The sequence below is a fragment of the Hemiscyllium ocellatum genome, chromosome 23 (genome assembly GCF_020745735.1).
Source record: "Hemiscyllium ocellatum isolate sHemOce1 chromosome 23, sHemOce1.pat.X.cur, whole genome shotgun sequence".
NCBI lineage: Eukaryota > Metazoa > Chordata > Chondrichthyes > Orectolobiformes > Hemiscylliidae > Hemiscyllium > Hemiscyllium ocellatum.
The window spans coordinates 4,964,935-4,985,029 of record NC_083423.1 but is presented as its reverse complement, the minus strand read 5'-3'; the positions used below and the strand labels follow the sequence as shown (position 1 = coordinate 4,985,029).

General features: G+C 47.0%; 1 protein-coding gene across 4 annotated transcripts in view; it reads right to left on the bottom strand.

The window, feature by feature from the left end:
- frmd4a (FERM domain containing 4A) overlaps window positions 1–20,095 on the bottom strand; it is a 397,798-nt gene that overhangs the window by 131,551 nt on the left and 246,152 nt on the right. For all 4 annotated transcript variants that reach the window (XM_060842610.1, XM_060842608.1, XM_060842609.1 and 1 more), the window contains exon 7: window positions 12,195–12,217. In XM_060842610.1, coding sequence (XP_060698593.1) covers window positions 12,195–12,217 — 23 coding nt within the window. The remainder of the gene's footprint in view (window positions 1–12,194; window positions 12,218–20,095) is intronic.

Genomic DNA, 20,095 nt, shown 5'->3' with positions numbered 1-20,095 from the left:
GGAAATGAGGGGAATAAGAAAGCAAATTAGATACAATTTACTGTGGACTTTCCAGGAAATTGTTTGAAAATAATTTCTGGATATATGTGCACATACATGTATATGTATGTATGCATCTACACAGGCATGCATGTGGGTGTGTATATCTTATGTCTATGTCTGTGAGTCTGTCCCTGGCTGTGCATTGTGTGTGCATAATTATTCAAGTATGTTGTTACCTTTAGACTCGCTACAGCAGAGCAAGAGGAGAAAACGCAAACAAGACGAGGGATGGATTTCAAAACAAGGATAGGAATTATTTAAAAATCTACACTGAACTTGACCAGGAGTGGATGTACGTCAGTGAGCACTGGGCTGGTGGATGAACAGGACTTTGTGTGTTAGGTTATAGAGGGTCACAGGGTGTTGGATATGTATAGGTTATAGAGGGTCACAGGGTCACAGGGTGTTGGGTATGTATAGGTTATAGAGGGAGTGCAGTGGGAGTTGGACCAGGACTGAAAACACAGCAAGGTTCAGTCTCAAGGGAAGAAAGCCAGAGGGAAGGGTTTCAGAAACAGATTTCAATGCTACCCCAACCCTGAGGGAAGACTAACTGCAAGAAGCCAATGACAGCAACTGTAAGGTCCTGGGGTTGGACTGGGGTGGACATAGTCAGAAGTCACATGACACCAGGTTATGGTCCAACAGGTTTGTGTGAAATCACTCAGAGACAAAAAAGACCCTGCAGATTCTGGAATCCAAAACAGACAAACAGGAGGCTGGAGGAACACAGCGAGCCAGGCAGCATCAGGAGGTGGAGAAGTCAACATTTCAGGTATAACCCTTCTTCAGGACTAGAGATGGGGGAAGGGGGAGCTACAGATAAAGAAAGGGAGAGGGGAAGGGTAGCAGAGTGGTGAGGCAGTGATAGGCGCTCTGAAAGCTTGTGATTTCAAATAAACCTGTGGGACTATAACCTAGTGTCGCATGACTTCAGGGTTTAGCAGCAATAAGCAAGCAGGAGATTCTTTATTCCAAATGCCAATGATATTCCGACACGAACAAGCCTTCCCACGGTGGATGGTCCTGAGCAATGCAGCTCTTGGAGATGCTAGAAATGTCCCTGGAGTATCACCTCAGCCACAACAGCAACAATTAGTAATTTGGGATCTGTATTACAGGGATCCATACACAGTGAGTACACACAGAGGCACAGAATAAGAATATAAGAAATAGAAGCTAATGTAGGCCATTCAGCCCCTTTAGTCCTACTCTGCCAGTCAACGCGATCTTGGCTGATTAGGTGCATCTTCCCACACTTGGCCTTCCACTGCCCTCCTGATGGAACAGATGGAGACAGGCTGCTCCCAACTCTCTCCTGACAACGCTGAGGGTGTGCCTGTAGCAGGGGAACTATAGTGTTTCAACAAGGCAGCTCACTGCCATCATTTCCAGGGGCAATTAGGGATGGATCATGAAGACGTTTTAAAGCAGAGAAGTACACATCCTGTGAAAGAAGTAAAAATGCTGAAGGAGCTTTATTGAGTTACTGCATTGCGTTTATTTCTCCAAAGCCTTTCTTCAATAATAAATAAGCTTTTAAAAATGCAGCTTCCGAAAGATTGTTTAAAAACGAATTTTCTGGGTGTTATCTTTTCTCAGACCTCTGGGTTTGTCTCATTGGATAATGGCTGTATCTGATTTACTGCCTGAATATAGTAAGTGGGTTAATTGGATCAGTAAGTGTACTGATGGAGTTGTCAAGGTTTTGAAAGTCATCAAGGCTTACAGCACAGGAGGAGACCATTCAGCCTGCTGTGTCGGTGATAGCTCTCTGCAAGGCTCTCGGTCAGATCCACCGACGTCAAGCTGATGTTCTTCTCTGACCACTGCCTCCTACTGGCCGATTGTCACCTACAGGACGAGCAGCGGGTGGGTAAGGGAACATGGAAGCTGAATACAAAGCTGTCAACCCCGGGAAACACTGAGGAGCTCAAGAGGGACTACGCAGGTTGGAGAACGGTGAAACCCCTGTTTGAGTCCCCAGCAGACTGGTGGGAAACAGTAAAAGGGAACATCAAGAGGTTCTTCATCCTCAAAGGTGTTCAGGAGGCGAGAGAGAGGCGGGGAAAACTGTCCCAGCTCCAGGAAAGTATACAGAACCTGCTCCTGCTGCAGACGATGGGGGTTGACGTCATGGAGGACCTCAAGGAGGTGAAGGGCCAGCAAGCCTCACTCTTTGCCTCGGAGGCCTCCTAGATAATCTTCCGGTCCAGGGTCCGCTCGGTGGAGCAGGACGAGACGTGCTCACGTTTCTTCTTCCAGAAGGTGCACAAAGAGAGCTCTGTGCTCAGCAGCCTGAAGGAAGAAGACGGCTCGATAACGTCATCTCAGGCTGATATCATGAGGATCAGTAAACCCTTCTATGCCAGTCTGTATGACGTGAAGCTGACCGACAGCGCGGCCTCCAAGTCTTTCCTGTCCTCTATCACGAAGGTTTTTGATGACAGAACACGCGAGAGGCTGGACCAGCCACTATCTCTGGACGAGCTGACCAAGGCTCTCGAGTCCTTCAAAAAGAATAAAACTCCCGGAAGCGACGGCTTACTGGTCGAGATCTATTCCGCTCTGTGGGACTTGATTGGCCAGGACCTGGTGGAGGTGCATGTCAGTATGCTTCGGGCAGGTACCATGAGTGAATCCATGAGGAAAGGCATCATCACCCTCATCTACAAGCGGAAGGGGGAGAGAGAGGAACTCAAAAATTGGAGACCAATCTCACTATTGAATGCGGATTACAAAATTCTGTCAAAGGTAATCGCCAACCGGGTCAGGTCTGCTCTGGGGTCGGTGATTCACCCTGACCAAACCTGTGCTGTGCCGGGCAGGAAGATCGCTGAGAGTCTCGCACTCCTCAGGGATACGATCGCCTACGTGCAGGACAGAGGGTTGGACACCTGCCTGATCAGCCTGGACCAGGAGAAAGCCTTTGACAGGATATCACACGGGTATTTGAGAGATGTTCTCTCCAAAATGGGCTTTGGGGAGGGAATCTGCAATTGGATCAGACTGCTCTACACCAACATTGTCAGTGCAGTCTCAATCAATGGGTGGGAATCAGATAGCTTCCCAGTCAGATCTGGAGTCAGGCAGGGCTGCCCTCTCTCTCCTGCCCTGTTTGTGTGCTGCATAGAGCCATTTGCTGAGTCCATCAGGAAGGATGCGAGCCTGAGAGGGGTGACTATTCCCGGCAGCGGAGGCCTGCAGGTTAAGGTCTCCCTGTACATGGATGACGTCGCCATTTTCTGCTCAGATCCGCTGTCCATGCGCAGACTCATGTGCATATGTGACCAGTTCGAACAGGCCTTGGGGGCCAAGATAAACCAAGGCAAGAGCGAGGCCATGCTCTTCGGGAACTGGGCTGCCCAATCCTCGACCCCCTTCATCGTCAGGACCGACCACCTGAAGGTGCTGGGTATGTGTTCGGGGGGGCTGGGGCGTGCGCCAAGTTTTGGAAGGAGCGTATCAGCAAAGTGAGGCAGACATTGGGCAGATGGAAGTTAAGGTCGCTCTCCATCGCAGAAAAAAACTTGGTCACCAGGTGTGAGGCACTGTCATTGCTGTTATACGTGGCACAGGTCTGGCCTATTCCCAGAACCTGTGCCGCTGCAGTCACCCGGGCCATCTTCCAATTTATATGGAGGTCAAAGATAGACCGGTTCTGAAGGGACTTGATGTACAAAACTCTGGGCAACGGGGGAAAAAATACACCCAATGCCACCCTCACCCTGATGGCCACCTTTGTGTGTGGCTGCATCAAGCTGTGCGTGGATCCCCGGTACACAAACACCAAGTGTCACTACGTATTGAGGTTCTACCTGTCCCCGGTGTTGCAAAGGATGGGCCTGGCCTCGCTGCCGCGGAATGCTCCGAGTAGTTGGACCGTTTTGTATCACCTGTCCTTCGTGGAGAAGTTTATGAAGAAAAACACCTTTGGTCACAAGTCCATCAGGAAGTGGTCAGCACGTAGTGTCCTTGAGACCCTTCGGGAAAGGGAGAGGGGGGATCCTATCGAGCGGTTCCCTGAGCAGACTGTCAAAGCCATTTGGCAGAATACCTCATTGCCAGAACTTTCCAACAAGCACCAAGACATGGCTTGGCTGGTGGTGAGAAGGGCTCTGCCTGTGAGATCGTTTATGCACAGAAGAAGTCTGGAGAGGAATGCAGTGGTGCTTGCCGAGGTTCGTCCCAAGCAGCGCCGTGACGCGGGACTCCGTGCTCTGTGGTCTGTTCCCAGGGATGCACACCGAGACGAACATCAACTGTGCCTGGAGGATCATCAACTCGGTGAAGGACGCTGTCTGGGCGGTCCGAAACCTGTTGATCTTCCAGCTGAAGGAGTTGACCCCGACTGAGTGTTGCAGACTGGCACATCCCAAGGTCCAGGACTATGTGTTGAGGGATGCGCTGAAGCTTGGGGCAGCTGCCGCCAAGGCGCGGTGGGGAAAGACCACCGTGTAACATCTGCCTGCCTAAAGAAGAACAGGGGGCCCATGCAGTCATTTGGGCTCTGCTGACGCCTCAGCTAAAAATGTGGGCATAGGATTGATAAACATACAGACCTGTATATACAAATGATAAATTCTGATCTCTGTATGTAAATGTTTACGTATGTATGGCATGACCAACTGTACAGACCATCAAATTATTTAATGAATAAAGCATATTTTTGAAATAAAAAAAAGATAGCTCTCTGCAAGGGCAATGTAACCAGTCCTACTGCACTGTCCCGTCCTGATAAAACCTTCACATGGGAATGTGCTCAGGGTGATAATGCATTTTCCTGAGAGATAAATTCCCATCCTTATTTTGAAATGCATCCCTGGCCTTGTTTGCTTAACTTCTCTTGCCCTGCCATCGTGAGTCTAAAGGTAACAACATACTTGAATAATTAAGGAAACAGAGATTGGGAATCATCAGTATTGCTGATTTATCCTTTGTCCCAGAACTGGCAGCATTTTGCAGTGACCATTCTTTAGTTCACATTTACAGGTGGTATTTTGCAGGATGCAATATTCCCATACAGTAAAATCTTATAGGAAGGATATTAGTCAGCTGGAGAGGTTTCAGAAGAAATTTCCTCAGCTGCCTGAGGAAGAAAAGACATTGTTGGGCCTTTGTAACCAGTGCGTCCACATGAAGAGCCCAAGAAAGCTTGTTGTGGATGACCACTCCCAGGAGCTTGACACTCTCCACTCATTCCACCTCTGTGCTGTTAATGTGTAGGGGGCATGCCTAACATCCTACCGAAAGTCAATAATGAGTTCCTTGGTTTTGCCGGCATTGAGAGCTAGGTTGTTCTCAGTGCACCATTCACATCAGGGTGGGGAACATATGCTGCTCTGACCAGCGATGTACCGATCCCTTCAGAGAGTCAACTTTAGAAAAAGACAGGGGCATGGAAATGATTGTCAGAGGTCCAACAGGCAGCAGCAAGGAGTGGGGGCCCTCACCCCTCACATCATCACCATGTCACCCACCTGAGGATGCACTGCGGGCTGGATGACAAGAGCTAGCTGTCGGGACTGCTCTCTCCTTTCCTGTGAAGCACACAACACACCAGCTCCTGATCTCCCCCAACAGGAAGAAGCCTCTCAGCTGAGTGACCAACAATCAATCTGGACTGAACTCTTCCCTGGTCACGCATTTCTGTGATTCAATGATAAGCTCGGGCGAACAGAACCACCACAAGAAGCACCCGAGCTACAAATCTTCTCACAAACTATGATCAATGATAAGCCATCAAAAGCCCAAACAAGTAAACAGAATTTCCACAAATAAATAAATCAAGTGAAAGCACAGGACTTCTGTAATTGCTCTGAAGGTCAAAGATTGACTTTAAGCAAACATCACAGTGGGAGTAAACTAAATAATCAACCGCTGTGGTTTCATAAATCCTCTTGGCAGGAGCCTTTGTTTCTGTTTAATTTACTGGTTCCACACATTGCTTCACGTGGTGAATTTTGTGCCATTTACAAGCTACATTCCAGTGCTTAATTAAAATTCAAATTTGATTTATGCAGTCATATGTGGCGGTCCCCACTTGAACTATACTCTATTTGCACACAATATGCCAAGCATTTACAGAACCTTTGACCTTTCTTCTCCATGCCAATGTAGTTTATTCATTGCGACTCAATTTAAGACTTTATGGTAAGCCCCTCGATGGGCAAGATCAGCCTGGGTCCAGCAGTCGCTTTGTTCTCATACTGTGTAAAGTAAGAATTAATTTTCTTGAGGTAAGTAACAGGCTCAATAGTGAGAAGTGATTATGTTATTAAGACATGAGCAGGCAATTGGGCAGCACACAGGCTGTAGGAGTAGGGCCTCTGTGAATTAAACAAAAGCCTCTGGTACATCTCTGATTCCGATTCTTAACATCTGATGGAAAGCAATCAGGAAATAATATACTAAATGTTAGAGAGTGCACTGTATTTTCTAAATGACTTCTTTCTCTTCTGAGATGACTAAGTCATGCTGGTTTTGGGGTTTCTATGATTGCTAACCTGATTTTAATCTGGTCAAGCAGCTGTAAGCCATTCAGCCCTTCCTGCCTGTTCCACCATTCAACATGACCATGATTGATTATCCAACTCAGTCCCCTGTTCCTGCTTTCTCCCCCATACCCTTTAGCTCTAACAACTATATCCAACTTCATCCTGACAACGTTTTTGAATGACCGCTTTCTGCGGCAGGTAATCCCAAGGGTTTTCCCTATGGAATCTGGATCCAGCTGGGATATTTGGGTGTGTGACTGTCGATGGTCTATTTCACAGAGACAGCTGTGGCTCACTGGGTCGTGGTCTCTGGGCTCCCACTGCATGACCAGAGAACAAAAACCAAGGGTGACCCAGTGAGGGAGTGCTGCACTGTCAGAGGCACTGCCTTCTGAGACGGTGACAAGAAAAGATCCAAAGGCTGCTATTTGGAACCATAGCCAGGGGCTATCCTCTTTGTCCTGGGGTCAATATTTATCCCTCATTCTTCATCATAAAAACCTTACTCCATGATCACTGCCTTATTACTGATTGTGGGTGTTTGCTGTCCCCTAACTTACTGATGTCTTTCCCACCTTACAGGACTGACTACACTCCAAAGTAGTCCATTGGCTGTGGTTCTGAAGGTGCTTTATGTGTGCATGTCTTTTGTGTTCAGCCCTTTATCACTAGCTAGCTACATTATCAGGCAGGAGTCCCCAGACTTCAGGAGCAAGCTCACAGAGAGCTGGGTGACTTGCTTTTCACCAATTCATGTGAAACTGGTAAACAGTAAACTTCCAATGTCACTGGGTTCAGTTTAACAGGGCTCCTGGTGGTTACCAGTCCAGTGCTGGGCAAAAGGTAAAACACCTGTCTGAGATGAGTCTGAGCAAATGCTGAATGAATATTTAGGACAAATGAATTTTAGCTTATCTTCATCAGAAATAAATTCAGCAACAGGAACTGGCTGCCAGCCAGTTAAACAGAACTGCCACAATGAACACAGGGTCTAGACAAGGAAAATAAGCATTTTGTCCTCAGGAATGTTTCTCACTTTGGAGAATGCTTGATGTGAAAAACACATCAAGTGCCATCTGTGCATTGCAACAATGCAAAGGAATGATAGGAAATGCTGTCACTTCCTCAGGCTAATGCTTGTAGGTAATTCGGAAAGTCAACCATGTCATACTCTGTTTCTGAAATCTAAACAGAAACCAGGACCCAGAATGTTACTGAAGCAACATTTCGATTCTCAGCAATCTGTGTACCACTTAACACCGTTAAAAGCTAATTTGTTAATCTTCCGGAACAAACACATCAATACTGATTACAAACACTGCAGAGTTCAATGGCACAAGATCATAAGACACAGGAGCAGAAATTAGGCCATTCAGCCCATCGAGCCTGCTTCACCATTCAATCATGGCTGATAGGTTTTTCAACCCTATTTTTCTGCTTTCTCCCAGTAACCTTTGATCCCCTTGATACTCAAGGTCCTATCTATCTCTCTTTAAGTATACTCAATGTCCCGGCCTCCACAGCCTTCTGTGGCAGTGAATTCCATCGATTCCCCACTGTCTGGTTGAAGATGTTTCTCCATATCTCCATTCTAAATGGTCTTCCCTTTACTTGAAGTCTGTGCCCACAGGTCCTAGTCTCTCCTACCAATGAAAACATCTTCCCAACATCTGCTTTGTCCAGGCCATTCGGTATTCTGTAAGTTTCAATCAGATTCCACCCCCGCATTCCTTCTAAACTCCATCGAGTATAACCCCAGGGTCTTCAAACATTCCTCATATGTTAAGCCTTCCTAACTACTGACTCAACCTACAGGTTTACCTTAAGAGAAACCTGAACTAGAACTCCCAAGTCCCTTTGCAATTCAGATTTCTGAATTTTCTCCGCGTTTAGAAAATAGTCCATGCCTCTATTCATCCTACCAAAGTGCATGACCTCACACTTTCCCACATTGTACTCCATCTGCCACTTCTTTGCCCACTTTCCTAACCTGCAGCCTCCCCACTTCCTTGATAGTACCTGCGCCTTTACCTATCTTTGTATCATCTGCAAACATAGCCAGAATGCCCTCAGTTCCTCCATCTACATCATTACTCACATAAACAACGATCATACGACAAGTCAAACAGAGGACGACCAGAGAATTTCTCGAAGCAGGGCACTCATCCACGGACTCCATCAATAAACACATAGACCTGGCCCCAATATACCGGCCACGACAATGAACAACTGGAACCAGTAACTGGAAGCAACAAGAACATTCCAGAAGAGACGGTACAGCAGTGTTTCACAGGAGGCTCCACAGCTCTGAGGATGTCACCCAGACAGGGGATGAAACATCTGCAAACCAACTTCCCAGCCCAGCGAACACACCCACAACTACGGCAGATCATTAATAATAAAGTAAAATGTTGTAGTCCCAACACTGACCTTGGAAAAGAATCTTGAAGAAGACCCTGCCATCCCCTAATCTAGTGCACAGTGAACCCAGATCCCCAGGCTAGCTCTCACAATAAAAGGAATTGAGCTGAACTCAAAACTATTGGGCCAGATGGAGAATTTAGATTCAGTTCACTAAACAAAACTGGAATAAAAAGTCATTGTCAGGTGTGGTAACAAAAGATCAAAAGGTAAAGTTAGTTTCAAAAGATACTCCTCATGCCCGACTATGTTAAGGTAAGGCATTTCCATGACCATTTACTATACAGGGCATATAAGCAATGAACCTGATAGTAGCTCTAAAAAGTGATTCATTTATAACTTGCACTTTTTAAAAAGAATTTACTTTCTATGACACAGCAACAGAAGTGTCAATCATCTAGACCATTTAACCTTTCAATATGTGAAACCACTCTGTGAATGAGCATTGTGAAATTGCTAATGCAGTCAGTCAAACTGGGCCTCAGCTATATCAATAATCTGTTGGATTTCTGAGTTCCCAGCTAAGGATACATCATGAACATTTTCTTAGAGACTTCCAAAAGACACTAAGAGAGCTTGCATTTGCTTTTTGCATCACTGAGTCTCTGATAACAGAGGAGGACCTTCAGCCCAGTGAGTCCATGCTGTCTCTCAGCAAAGTAGTCAGTTACACACCCCCACTTTATCACCACTGTCAAGGTTAATTTCTTCAAATGCCTACATAAAATATTTTTGAAATCATTCAATGTCTCCACTTTCACCATCCTGAAGCTTAAGGGCCCCAGGACATTATCATTTGCTAAATGATAACATTCATCCTCACATTTCCCCAGTTCTCTTGATCAAACCCTCAAATTTGTAACCCCTACTCCCTGCACCATCAGCTAAATGGAACAATTTCTCCTTCTTCACTTGATCCTAAACAACCACCATCTTGCCCACCTCAAACAAATCTCCTGTCAATCTTCTTTGCTCTGAGGTGAACAACCATAGTTCCTCTGAACTAATCTTGGAGCTAAATGTCCTCATCTCCCTGGAGCCATTCTGGTGAATCTATCTCTGCATCCTTCACAAGAACCGTCTACATCCTTCCGAAAGTATGGTGGCCAGAACTGGACACAGCACTCTGACTGAGGCTGTGAGTAAGAGACTCAGAAAGTCCAGCATAACTTTTCAAAACCCTGCCTTTGCTTATGAAGCCTGAGCTCCTAGACTGATGTTAATGCAACCCTGGGTCCTCTGTTTCCCCCCTAATGATTTTGAATTGGGCCATGAAGTCTATGTTGCTTCTCTCATCCCCTTCCATTAAAGTGCATCACCTCAAACTTCTCCTGACTGAATTCCATCCCCCACTGCTGGCAGTTTCATTGTATCCTGTTACAGTCATTTGCTATCAGCCTCAGCGTTACCTTCTAGTTTGATATCATCGGCAGATGCTGACATTTTTATCCGAAACCTAATATTCAAGTCATTCCTGTATATGCCAGGAAAACAGAAATGATCCAATCACTGACCCTTGGGCATCACCACCATCCAGTCCAGAGAACTACTGATGGCTGGAATGATTCCCGAGGTCAGATGCGTATTTTATGAGGACAGATTGAGTAGATTAGGCATATACTGTCGGGGGTTTAGAGGAATGAGAGGAGACTTAATCAAGGTATAGCAGATGCAAAAGGTGATTGATAAAGTAGATATCGATACGACGCTTCCTCATGTCAGTCCATCGAGAACGAGAGGTCATAGATTTAGGATAAGGAATGGCAGACTTAAAACAGAGTACGAGGGATTATTTCTCTTAGAGGGTCACAAATCTGCCCCACAGGACCGTGGATGCTGGGACACTGAATAAATTTCAGGAGTTAATCAGATTTTTTAATAAGTTGAAGGGTTATGGAGAGGGGGCAGGGAAGTGGAGTTGAAGCCGAGATGAGATCAGCCACGGTGGTATTGGATGGCAGAGCAGGTCTGAGGGGCCGAATGGCCTGCTCCCAGTTTTTATGACCACAACTCACTGTTCTCTGTCCTGAAGCCAATTTCTCAGCTGAGCTGCTCCCATTTCACGAGCTTCAGTTTTGTCAATCAGCCTTTTAATGTGAGACTTTATCAAGCAACGATTTCCTCACTCTGACAAACCACAAGGAAGGAACGCAGATGTTTGTGGTTGGCACAAACAGATAATGATAATAAAATGAAGGGGCAGAAGATGTGGCTGCATCTCAAGCTTTGACAACGGAGACAACCTGATCACAGAAGGAGGCCATTTGGCCCATCATGCCTGCACCGCTTCTATCCCCTTGTGCCAATCTTTTGCTTTTTTCCCATATCCCTGCCCACCAATTCTATCCAGAGAATCATCCAACACCCTCTTGAATATCTCAATTGAAGCTGCCCCCACCACATCCCCAGGCAGTATAGTCCACATCCTAACCACCCAAACTGACAAAGTTTCTCTCATACCATCCTAGCATCTTTTACATATTACTTTAAACCCATGCCCTCTCCTTCTCTTCTCTTCAGCGAAGGGAACCCCATTCTCCATATCTACTCTGTCTAGCCCGTTCACTGTTTTGAAAGGGTCTGTCAGTTCCTCTCTCAGCTATATATAAAGCAAAATACTGTGGATGCTGAAAATCTGAAACAAACACAGAAAACACCAGAGAGTCTCAGCAGGCCTGTCAGCACTCGTGGAGACACAAACCGAGTTAACTTTTCTGGTCCAGGATAACTATTTTCTGTGTTTGTCTCTCCTCTCAGCCTCCTTCTCTCAAAGTTCCTACTTCTTCAATCTATGTATCAGAAGCTGCTTAATTTCACAGTCAACATTAATAAAAAACAACAGGGTGCAGATATGCTCACAACAGGCTGCAGAAACATGCGAGAGGGGAACGATTTAAAAGGGACTTAAGGGGTAACTTTTTCACACAGAGGGTGGTGCGTGTATGGAACGAGCTGCCAGAGGAAGTGGTAGAGGCTGGTACAATTACAACATTTAAAATGTATATGGATGGGTATATGAATAGGAAGGGTTCAGAGAGATATGGGCCAAGTGCTGGCAACTGGGACTAGGTCAGATTGGGATCTCTGGTTGGTGTGGACAAATCGGACCAAAGGGTCTGTTTCCATGTTGTATGTGTTAGTCGAAGTCAGATGAGCACTCAGATTAGCAAATAGTCACAATTAAATCCTCACTGTGTTGAACAGTCACGCGCAACATAGTTTGTTCAGGCTTACCTTGAGTAATCCCCTTTTGCTTCCTGCAGGAATGAAGAGAGGAGACCATGTGTTAGTTGCATTTTATAAACACACAAACTTTCTTGCAATATCCCAATGCTAACCCTCTGGTTTGTTTAGGGTTTTATGGTCATGGCATTTACTGAACGCTGTGGCCCAAACACCACAGTTATTTACAGCTTAGGCCACTTGGTATCCTGCATGTGTCACTCGATTGTTAATGCTCTGGTCAATGTGAGGTCATCACTAACACTCAATACTGGCTCCTTCCTTCTTTAACTGATACATGCATTGGAACAAAATCCACACAGTTTACTTAAAAGATGCATTTCAATAGCATTTGTGTTTACAACGGCTGATCATTGTGACGGTGCTGCTTTATTCCAGTGACTCCGGACAAGAGGGTTAGCAAGGTCCCTGTGTTTGTGATGATTTTCCAAGGAGCTGGAATTCTTGGAGTCTCTCAGCAGGAGCAGAAAGGTCCAGGCCACCCCAGTGTGCCCTGCCTCAGGCCTGCCTGTCCTGATGAAGGAACCCATCAAAGTACAGAACCACCACAACAACGGCTAGCATCCTCAGAGAGGGCAGAGTGGGCTGGGGGATGGCCAAAGTGGTGAACACTGCAGGTTGGGACCCCTCAGCAGGGACAAGGGCTGCCCATAATGGAGACCTGCCCCTTCCCCTATACCAACATCAACCATGCCTCTCACTACCCATCTTCCCAAAACAGACCCAAAACCCTACCCATCCCACACCCAGAGACCACCCAAGATTCACTGGGTGGTCATTCCCCTCATGTGAGTGTCCTTCATGTGAGTGTCCCTCATGTGAGTGTCCTTCATGTGAGTGTCCCTCATGTGACTGTCCCCTCATGTGAGTGCCCCCTCATGTGAGTGACCCCTCATGTGAGTGTCCCTTCATGTGAGTGTCCCTCATGTGAGTGTCCCCTCATGTGAGTGTCCCTCATGTGAGTGTCCTTTATGTGAGTGTCCCTCATGTGACTGTCCCCTCATGTGAGTGTCCCTCATGTGAGTGTCTCCTCATGTGAGTGTCCCCTCGTGAGTGTCCCTCATGTGAGTGACCCGCATGTGAGTGTCCCTCATGTGAGTGTCTCCTCATGTGACTGTCCCCTCATGTGAGTGTCCCTCATGTGAGTGACCCTCATGTGAGTGTCCCTTATGTGACTGTCCCCTCATATGAGTGTCCCTCATGTGAGTGACCCTCATGTGAGTGACCCTCATGTGAGTGTCTCCTCATGCGAGTGTCCCTCATGTGTGTCCCCTCATGTGAGTGACCCCTCATGTGAGTGACCCCTCATGTGAGTGTCCCTTCATGTGAGTGTCCCTCATGTGAGTGTCCCCTCATGTGAGTGTCCCTCATGTGAGTGTCCTTCATGTGAGTGTCCCTCATGTGACTGTCCCCTCATGTGAGTGTCCCTCATGTGAGTGTCCCCTCATGTGAGTGTCCCTCATGTGAGTGACCCGCATGTGAGTGTCCCTCATGTGAGTGTCTCCTCATGTGACTGTCCCCTCATGTGAGTGTCCCTCATGTGAGTGACCCTCATGTGAGTGTCCCTTATGTGACTGTCCCCTCATATGAGTGTCCCTCATGTGAGTGACCCTCATGTGAGTGACCCTCATGTGAGTGTCTCCTCATGTGAGTGTCCCTCATGTGAGTGTCCCCTCATGTGAGTGACCCCTCATGTGAGTGACCCTCATGTGAGTGTCCCCTCAGCTGTTGCTTCAATATTGTGCAGAGGAAGAACAATGTGGCCACGTTCAGTGATTCAGTGGGGTTCTGGGTGGACAGCTGATACCTGGGTCAAGATCAGAGTGGTGCTGGAAAAGCACATCAGGTCAGGCAGCATCAGAGGAGCAGGAAAATCAATGTTACGAGCAAAAGCCCTTCATCAGCTGATACCTGGTACCCGTCCTACCTCTGGCAAAATATCTGCCCCCTTACCCATCCCTGAAACAGTGGTGGTGAATTCATGCCTTCTCTCTGTGCGATAGTGAGCTACAACAACAACCACAAAACCTACATTTATCTAGCAGCTTTAATCTGATTTGATTTGATTTATTATTGTCACATGCACCAAGATATAGTTAAAAGTATTGTTTTGCATGCTAACTAAACAAATCATAGTTTACATAAGTACATCAGGGTAATTGGACAGAGTGTGGAATATAGTGTTACAGCTACAGAGAAGGCGCAGAGAAAGATCATATGAGAGGTCCATTCACAAGCTGTTCTTGAATCTGTCGGTACATGTTTTCAAACTTTTGTATCACTTCCCTGATGGAAGAGGGTGGACGAAAGTAGAACTGGGGTGGGAGGGGTCTGTGATGATGTTCACTGCTTTCCCGAGCCAGCAGGATGTGTAGATGTAGTTAATGGGTGGAAGGGAGGTTTGGGTGATGGACTGGACTGTGTTCACAACTCTGTAATTTCTTGTGGTCTTGGGCGGAGCAGTCGTGATACCACGCTGTGATACATCCAGATAGGATGCTTTCTATGGTGCATCTATAAACATTGGTAAGAGTCCTTGTGGACATGCTGTATCTTCTTAGCCTCCTGAGGAAGCTTTGAAGTTATAAATTCACAGGAACATTCAATTTGATTTGATTGATTTATTGTCATGGATACCAAAATACAGTGAAAAGCTTTGTTTACAAATAGTACAGGCAGATCATAGTGAGCAAGGATATTCAGATCATAGGGTGAAAATTAACTAGACAAAGGCAGACAAGTTATATCACACAGGGGATGCGCTGGACAATATCAAATGAGCAAGATCAGCATTTTCCGAAGTTACGGAGTCCGTTCATCAGTCCATTAACAGCTGGGAAGGAGCTGTTCCTGAACCTGCTGGTGCATGCGCTTAAGCTTCGGTATCTCCTGCCTGACGGAAGAGGCTGGAGGAGAGCATTACTGGGGTGGGAGGGGTCTTTGTTGGCAGTCTTTCTATGGCAACAAGCCATGTACATGGAGTCCATGGATGGGAGGCTGGCTTCTGGGATGGGCTGGGCTGTGCAGACCACCTTCTGTAGTTTCTTACAGTCCTGGTCAGCGCAGTTGCTGTACCCCAGTCCGTTATGCAACAGGACAGTATGCTTTCAATGGGGCATCTGTAAACATTGGTGAGGGTCCTGTGGACATGCCAAATTTCCTGAGGCCCCTGAGGAAGAAGAAGCCTTCTTAATTGTTGCCTCTATGTGACAAGTCTCCAATAGACTGGAGGTTATCGCCACTCTGAGGAATCTGATGCTATCCACCCTCTTAAACTCCACTCCACTGATGTAGAAGGGGGTGTGTCCTCCTCTTTTCCTTCTGAACTCAGTGATCAGATCTTTAGTTTTGCCGACGTTGAGAGAGAGGTTGCTCTCATTGCACCACAACACCAAGCCTCTGTCTCCTTTCTGCATTCTGACTCTTTGCTGTTCGAGATCTGTCCTACTACAGTGGTGTCATTAACAAACTTGCAAACGGCGTTCATTCAGAATTTGGCAACTCAGTCCTGGTTGTACAGGGAGGACAGCAGGGGACAGTAGGTATCCTTGGGAGGGGGGAATGGGAGGGGCTCCAGTGTGGTCTGTGGGTCAGGAGGCTGAGGATCCAGTTGCAGAGGGCAGAGCCAAGACAAAGGTCACAGAGTTTTGAGATCAATCTGGAAGGGGTGGACAAAGTTAAAGTCACACAACACCAGGTGATAGTTCAACAGGTTTATGTGAAAACACTATCTTTTAGCGCGCTGCTCCTTCATCAGGTGGTTATGGAGTATAAGGTTGTAGGACACAGACTTTATAGCAACAGCTTACAGAAAAAGACCTGGATTGTTTGTTAAGTCTCTCATCTTTCAGAATGGGCATTTTGGTTTCAGTTCTTTCATATGTAAATTCCAGAACTTTCATAAAGTTACATTCTCAGATGAACTTTAACAATTGGTGTCATGTCGGCCCAGTTAAAGTATTGAAGGTGTGAGCTGCCCGTGTGAGGCTGTCTGTGCCACTATGGTCAGACTGATTCTCATCTAAAATACAGACTTACAGAATCTTACATGGATTCATGCAGTTTTTGAGCAAAATAAAATGTAATTCTGCAAGTACAAATTCACCCCACAAACTTATACGTGTGTGTGTGTGTGTGTGTGTGTGTGTGTGTGTATACAGTGCAGTGGGGTCACCTGTCATGTGACATGAACCCAAGGTCCCGGTTCAGGCCATCCCCATGGGTACCGAACTTGGCTATCAGCCTCTGCTCAGCCACTTTGCGCTGTTGCCTGCCCCAAACTCCATCTTGGAGGACGATCACCCGACGGTCCGAAGTCGAATGACCCGGACTGCGTAAGTGCTCCCCAACTGGGAGGGAACAGTCCTGTCTGGTGATTGTTGTGTGGTGTCCATTCACCCGTTGCCGCAGCCTCTGCTTGGTTTCACCAATGTACCATGCCTCAGGGCATCCTTGCCTGCAGCATATGAGAGAGACAACATAGGTTGTGTCACATGAGCACCTACCACATACATGGTGGGTGGTGTCCGTGACGACTCTCTGATACGTCTTGCTGCAGTTGCCATGACAGGGATGTATGATGTTGTGGTCGATGTTTCCTTAAACCCAGGCAGTTTGCTATGAACATTATCTGTTTGAGGTTTGGTGGTTGTTTAAAGGCAAGAAGTGGAGGCGTGGGAAGGGTCTTTGATAGGTGCTCATTCTGATTGATAATGTGCTGCAGGCTGTGAAAAACATGGCATACGTTTCTCAGCTCCCAGGAAGTACTGGACAACGAAGGGTCCCCTGTTAGTTGTAGGTCGTGTCGGTCTCCTGAAGAGGTCATTATGGTTTCTTGCTGTGGCACGTCATAATTGGCAGTCGATGAGTTGAGCATTGTACTCCATTCTTATGAGGCATCTTTGAGTACTTTCAAGTGTCCACCACGTTGCTCCTCATCTGAACAGATCCTGTGTACGTGTAGGGCTTGTCCATAAGGGATGGCTGTTTTAACTTGCTTAGGGTGGAAGCGAGAGAAGTGCGGCATTGTGAGGCTATCAGTGGGTTTGTGGTAGAGTGAGGTGCTGAAGTGCCCATCCTTGATGGAGGTGCATGTGTCCAAGAACGAGACCGATACAAAAGAGTAGTCCGTGGTGAGTTTGATGGCGGGATGAAACGCATTGATATCCTTGTGTAGTTGTTTCAGTCTGGAGGGGATTATGGTGTTGAAGGCAGAGCTATAGTCAATGAGCAGGAGTCTGACCAAGGTCTCCTTGGTAACCAGATGGTTCTGGGATGTCTGTAGGGCTAGGGACATGACATCCGCTGTGGACCTGTTTCATTGGTTCGGCAAATTATAGGGGATGGAGGCTGATGGGGAGACTGGTGTTGATGTGGGCCATGACCAGCCACTTGCAGCACCTCATGATTACAGAGGTCAGAGCCACTCGGCGGTAGTCATGCAGGCATGTTGCATGTGCTCTCTCACCAACATGATGATGGTGGTCTTCTTGAAGCAGGTGGGAACTTCAGCTTGTAGGAGGGAGAGGTTGAAGATGTCGGTGAATACCTCAACCAGCTGGTCCACACAGGATCTGAGTGCTCGGCCAGGGACACCATCTGGGCCTGACACTTTCCTTGGGTTGACTCCAAGGAAGATCGACCTGATGTCTACAGCGGTGACGGAGGGAACAGGTGTGTCCTGGGCTATCAGGGCAGACAGTACTGCACCGCTGGCATTCTGCTCAAACCGAGCACAGAACGCATTGAGCACGTCAGGGAGGGATGGGTCTTTGGCCGCTAACTCCTGAATTGACATAAGGAGTCCCAAGGACAGCTGATCAGCAACTCAGCCACTGAGGTAAGTTTTAAGGAGCAGTGTGAGATAGTGAGGATGAGAAGTGTAGGGAGGAGTTCCCACTGCACGAGATAACTGAAGGCAGCGACAGTGAAGGGATTACAGTCAGACTGGCTTGAGAGGCCGGAATTAGGGAAAAGCAGATACATCAGGAAAGGGGTCAGAGGAAATTAAAGAGGTAGAGTGGAGTGAGGCCATGGAGGAACGGCATGTTGGGCCTCATGTGAGCACAAGAGGTGATGAAGGAACTGGGACTGATGTGCATTAAGACACAAGCAACAAAGTTTTAGATTACTGCAAATTGATGCAGGGTAGAATGTTGGGGAACAGCCAAGAGTGGGTTGGAATCATAGACTCCCAACCGTGTGGAAACAGGCCATTAGGCCCAACAAGTCCACACTGATCCTCTAGAGACTAACTCATCCCCCTACCTTATTCCTCTACATTTACCTCTGACTAATGCACCTAACCCACACAGCCCTGAACACTATGGGCAATTTCCCATTGCTAATCCACCCTAACCTGCATATCTTTGGATTGTGGGAGGAAACCCACACAGACACGGAGAGAATGTGCAAACTCCACACAGACAGTTGGCGGAGGGTGGAATCGAACCTGGGTCCCTGATGCTGTGAGGCAGCGGTCCTAACCACTGAGCCACCTGGCCACCCCAGCCACAGTCTCTGGTTTACGATACCAATGGTTGATGTAACGAGGGGTGTGCAGCAGATGGAGCTGAATCAGGGACAAAGTCAGACATGGTTCCAGATGTGGAGACAGGTGTTTTTAGTGAAGGTGAGAATGTGAGGATTTCACATTTGATGCTGGGCTTGTGCATTGACCATTTAATCGCAAAGAGTTGCCAGAGAGAGGGACACAGAGGAGAGTCTGAGGAATAGACTCGGAACAGAAATCAAAAATAACGGCACTGGTCTTCCCAATATTTGCTCATCCAGGTGTCTGCATTGACGGTCTGATCACTTACTAACCATGGAGGAGTCAAAAACAGAAATTGATGGAGAAACTCAGCAGGTCTGGCAGCACCTATGGAGAGAGAAACAGAGTCAACTCTACAAAGTGACCCTTGAGAAAACGAAAGCGATGATTCCGAGGGTGAGCTTGGTTTACAAGTAAAAATTGATGCCTGATTTTTCCAAGTTAGGAAAAGGAAAATCCTAAATGTCTGAAACTCACATTCCAGGGGAGATTTTCCAAAGGTTTTAGGAAGTGAGGGGGCATGTGGCCAAGAAGGAAAAGTGGATTTGTGACAACGTGCTTCCTTCGTCACTTGCTCCTCTGCGGGGTCATGGGAAATGGAGCTTTGGAAAACACTCTCCAGCAGTTAATCCCTTCCACACGCCCCATTAGCCTCCTGCCTCCTGGTTTCTGGTGGAACACTGGTTCAATGTAATTGCCTACATGTTCTGCCTTCACCTCCAGCTAGCACCATTCCAGGGATTAATCGTTCCGGATTCTTACTGCAGTGTTGTTTCTTAAGAGTTTCTTCATTCTTTCAGTCCTTCGTGTGCTTCTATTTCAGAGGCTGTGTGGGCAGCTCACTGCAATCCCTCTGATTATATCACAGAGTCATGACCAGAACAGAAAAACACTCCACCTCCAGTTTTACCGTGAGGAAGGAGAGAGTGTATTTGACCAGCAGGCTTTTCCACTGGGTAAAAACGAGGACTGCAGACGCTAGAAACCGGAGTCTGGAATAGAGTGGTGCTGGCTGGGAAAAGATTAGGACAAGCCTGCACATGGAAAACCGTCAGCAAACATTGCCTTCCACCAGGAGACTGCTTCACTTCATCTGGCAGAAACTATAAAACCTTGCAGCCAATCTCCAGGCTGGACTTTAACTCCTTTCAGGATTCTGTGGGGGTTAGCAGTACAGTGTCAGTCTGAGGACCATGGTCACTGTAAACACTGGCAGATGGCAGCACAGTGGTAATGTCACTGGATTTGTAATCCAGAGACTTGGTCAAAGCACATCGTCTCCCTGCTATAGGAAAGATATTGTGAAACTTGAAAGGGTTCAGAAAAGATTTACAAGGAT